Source organism: Elephantulus edwardii, unplaced genomic scaffold, assembly GCF_000299155.1.
Source record: "Elephantulus edwardii isolate Elephantulus edwardi_28Jun2011 unplaced genomic scaffold, EleEdw1.0 scaffold00047, whole genome shotgun sequence".
Lineage (NCBI taxonomy): Eukaryota > Metazoa > Chordata > Mammalia > Macroscelidea > Macroscelididae > Elephantulus > Elephantulus edwardii.
In genome coordinates, this window is record NW_006399797.1 from 8216408 (window position 1) to 8221162 (window position 4755).

Consider the following 4755-nt stretch of genomic DNA (forward strand, 5'->3'; position numbering starts at 1 on the left):
ATCTCTTCACCATCCATCCTGATGCTGCTAATTGGCCCAGTGGTGAGAATCTTTGTCTTCTTGACATTGAGCCTCAATCCATATTGAAGGCTGCAGTCCTTGACCCTCTTATCACAGTAGGAAGTAGAAAAGACAAAGAACAAAAGAACAGAGAAGTAGAATAGAGAAGCGAGAAGTTTAGGAGATTGAGGAAGACCCTCAACAGAGTAGTTCAAGGACTGCAAGGGAAAGGTCCTAAAGTTAAAGAACCCTTACTTCTTAGCTGCTAATGTGTTCAAACGTGATAACTCCGTTTCTGTTTCTCTGAACATCAGTCCCAGAGTCTGGACAATTCCAATGCATGCCCTAGGAAACAAAGATAAAGATGGGGGTGTCAGAGATGCTCACAGTTGCATGGAGTCTGTGATTCTTGCCATCATTGCATCCAGATAAGCATGAAGAAAATAATGCATGAAGGGAATTCTGTACATTCAATCACCAACATTGGTTAAATGCCTACTCTGTGAGCTTTAGAAATACAGTCAGCCATAGAAATATTTATTAAGTGAACAAATTTATAACTGGATGTTGGAAGAAATCATTCTGATATTTTTATTCATGTAACATCCCCTAAATTTTTATAATTGCACTCTATTTTTTACCTTTGAAAAACAATTTTAATTTTTTTCAAATATGTAATTTATTCTCAAAGTTCAAAATTTCAAATGTGCAATAAAGAATAGTAAAAGGGTTCTCTCTTAGATCTGCTTCTCCAAATAACATTTATTCTTTCGGTGTTTATTTCTTTTCAGTGTTAACAATGTCTTGTGGAAAACTGGAACAAAAGAAATGCTATATTTTAAAGTCCATGTTAAGCAAAACCTATAACACAATTAATCACTAATACAATCTCCCTCCCCCCCCAGTGCCTTTCATTTACCTTTTACACCCTGTTGTTGTTGTTGTTGTTGTTGTTGTTGTTGTTGTTGTTGTTAGGTGCCATACAGTCGTAGTCAACTCATAACGACCCTATGAATTAAAGGCCTAAGCACTGTTTATACACAGACTTCCGGAGGCAAGCCATTTCAGAAGTGGATGCCACTCCTGCTTCCAGGCTTGTTTTAGTCGGGAAGCTCCACCAAACACTGTCTGCCATGGGTGACCATTACCACATTTGGCACATCAGTGTCCCAGTGTTCAGCATCACAGCAACCATGAGTTACCTCTGTACAGCAACGCACAGACCAGTACTTACCACCTAGAAGAATGTTTGACAGGAAAACAATTTTAACCCGGCCTGAGGGCCGCAGATTAAAATCACCCACCTTCGGCTTGGTAGCATAACTTTCTCTGTCCACTAGGCCAATGCAGCTCTCTCTATGTCGTTGTTGTTATTTTACACGCTAGGAAACCAAATATCTCTAAATACCCAGTTGGTACTTACATCAGCTCATCAGCTCTTTGACTTTTGTTTTGAAGGGTATTCTTATCCCTAGACTCCGGCAAGTATTCATGAAGTTTGTTCACTAGGAAATAGAACAGGTCACTGGTCTGTGAAAGCAAGCAGGAAAGGAGATGGTAATTAAGGTATTGGTTGTAAATACTATCCCTATATAATAAAATATGAAGAAATGGAGTCATTTTATTTGACGTGAAAGCATTACAGTATCTGGCATTAATACTGGCATAATCCTGACTGAAAGCATTCTTTAACTTGCAAGCAGGAGCTGGTGAACAGAATACCCAGTCTACTAGGTCCGGCTCAATCATTAATAGTGGAGATTATCCAGAAGCAGGTGTGTAAACTGAGGCAAGTAATTTAGTTGCCTTTGAATTATATACTCAGTGGGGGCAATTATTATTCCTGTCTTTCCAAAGTCATTTCTCCTTTGTAAAGCTATTATGAAAGAAGAGATTTTAAAAGTTATTTTATGGAAAATGGATGAACCCTTAAAATTATTGCTCTGAGATAATTTTTAAACCTTAAACAAAAATATCCCCTGAAATCTTCTTAGAACAATAGTTTAACTCAGCTGTTGCATTGTTGAATTGCAACTCCCTAATAATAGCTGACCCTCCAGCACATTCTCGGAGGCTGTATATTGCACAGATTTCCCATCTTTCTCCCACAGAGCAGTTGGTAGATTTGAACCACGTGACTTTGTGTTGGCAGCACAAAGCCTTAGTATTAAACCACCTAGAGTTGGATGCTTTGTTTTGTTAAAAAATTAGGTCTTTCATGAGAACTACGCTCTTTTAAGAACTGTCTACAGAGGAGTTTACAACAGTAATTTGGAATATTAGTTAGGAACTTTGGGGGACAATAACTTTATGTTAACAAGGGAAAGAGAACTCAGAAAGTATGAGAATTGTTGTACGACCTGAAGAATGTAATCAATGTCACCAAATTATACATGTAGAAATACATTTGCTTATGTTTTGCTTTGTATATTTTCAACACAAAATGAATTAAAATTTAAAGGGAAAAAACCCCATTTACTGGTACAAATACAAATACATAGTCTATGAAAAAGATGCATATCAATGTTGAAACTTCTGTTAATATGTTGTTGTTATATAGAGAAGCAACTCATAACTTACTCTCCAGCAGGTTTTCAGATTCTGTTTATCACATGGGAAGAGGAGCCCTCAGAGCAGCTGGTGGATTTGAACTGCCTACTTAGGGTTGGCAGCACCTCTCATTACTACTAAGTCACTAGAGATCCCTTCTGTTAATACGTTGTTGTTGTTGTTGTTATTGTGTACCATCAAGTCTGAGCCCACTCATCACTGACCCTTCATTGGGTTTTCAGAAGCTGTAAATCACATAGGAGATTACCCATCTTTCTCCCACAGAGCAGCTGGTGGAAATGAACCAAGTGCCTTTGGGTTGGCAGAGCAATTCTTCACCTTTAAGCTGTCAGAGCTTCCTCTGTTTATACAGTGGAATGTGAATTGCTATTCCTGCCAAAATAAACACTGGCAAATGTGGAGGAGCCAATTTCTTATGCTCCGATCCTGTCCCATGAGATAAATTGAGCATGAAAATAAGCACTGGCCCATGAAATCAGGCAAGTTGGTACTAATGAGAAATATAATGTAATTGCTTCTTTTCGTCTTCTTTGTTCATGCATTTCCCAGAACTTTTGCTTACCACAGAAAACTTGGGCTCTCTGCACAATTAGCTGCATGTCCTTATTTAAGTGATAGAGCATGAAATGAAGGATGGTCGTTCATGAGAAGGAAGCAAAGAGGAAAAGCAAGATGTAGTTCAACAATTGTGTACCCACACCCAGCACTGCCAGAAGCCTTGGTCACAGCTCTCAAAACTCACTGGAGTCATTAGGAACCAAGTCAGAGCTGAGCCTCTCGCAGGTTTTCTAACTGTAAATCACATGGGAGGAGACTGTCCATCTTTATCCTAAGGAGCTGCTGGTGTAGTCAAACTGTCAGAGAGGTGCAAGTTTTCAGTTAGCAGCACAACTCCACATAGATTTTACCATAAGAGTTTCTTTGGCCTTAGAAGTTGCTGTTTCTGTTGTGGTTGTTGTGTGCCGTGGAGTCAGAGCCAACCCATAGCTGACACTCCCATGGGTTTCCTGAGACGGAGACTGTCACAGAGGAGGAGACTATCCAGCTTTCTCCCACAGAGTGGCTGGTCGATTCAAACCTCCTTTTGGATTGGCAGCACAACCTCTTACCACTAAGCCACCGAAGCGTCTTTGGTCTTAGTGCTGAAAGATAGATGATAGATAGATAGATAGATAGATAGATAGATAGATAGATAGATAGATTAGATAGAGAGATAGCTAGATATACAGACAGATGATAATAGATGATTGATAGACAGATATCTTGATGTAATTAGAGAAAATTGACATATTGTGATATTGTGGTAGGTTTTTTGTGTTTTTTTATTTTGGGTTTTTTTATATTGTGGTAATTTTACACACTGACTCTCAAGCCAAGCTATTAAAATTCAAGCTCCAGCTATTAAAGTTCAAACTAGTTAGCCAAGTGACACTTGGCAAATTACCAAGTAAGTCTGTTACTCTGTTATGCAGTTTCTTCATCTCCAACATGAAAATAATATCACCATACTGTGTGGCAGTTAGAATTAAATAAAGTAGTATTTTTAAAGCACAAAGACAGTACTTAGCACAGCAAATGTATCTCATAAATTATTGTTGATAGCTGTTGAGTTGAGCATGACTCATTGTGACCCTATGAACAAAAGACCTAAAGCCTTTCTATAACTATCGACATTTATCAAAGTTCATAAGAGTTTCCGGAGGCATGTTGTTTAGGAAGTGGATGCCACTCCTGCTTCCATAAATATCAACTATTATTATCTCTCACATGTTCAATAGTTTAGAATTTTTCACTCTTAATGTATCATTCCCCTATCTGCAACAGTATAAAAAAAATCTCGAAGACATTATGTGAAAGAAGCTACAAGACTGTATTATTTAATGTGAAGGAAATCCTAGGACAGGCAAAGCTAATTTATAGTGGAGTAAGCACAGAAGATTCCAAAAGGCAGCACAGAATGACAAAGCAAAATACTACAATGAAATGTGCAAGGAGCTAGAGTCGGAAAATCAAAAGGGCTGAACTCATTCAGTATTTCTTAAGCTCAAGGAAATGAAGAGCAAATTCAAACCTCGAGTTGCTACAATCAAGAATGCTTTAGGCAGAATGTTAAATGATCCAGGAGGTATCAAAAGAAGATGGAAGGAATATACTGAGTCATTGTATCGAAAGGAATTGGCACAT

The 4755-nt window shown here is 38.2% G+C and overlaps 1 protein-coding gene across 1 annotated transcript in view; it reads right to left on the reverse strand.

Annotated features, from left to right (window-relative positions):
* The window catches only part of LOC102859265 (chromosome unknown open reading frame, human C12orf56), a 117915-nt gene that overhangs the window by 25657 nt on the left and 87503 nt on the right, over positions 1-4755 (reverse strand). Inside the window, exons 9-10 of the mRNA XM_006886096.1 lie at positions 1424-1530; positions 256-345 (exon numbers count right to left, since the gene is read on the reverse strand). Of these exons, the coding sequence (XP_006886158.1) occupies positions 256-345; positions 1424-1530 (197 nt within the window). The remainder of the gene's footprint in view (positions 1-255; positions 346-1423; positions 1531-4755) is intronic.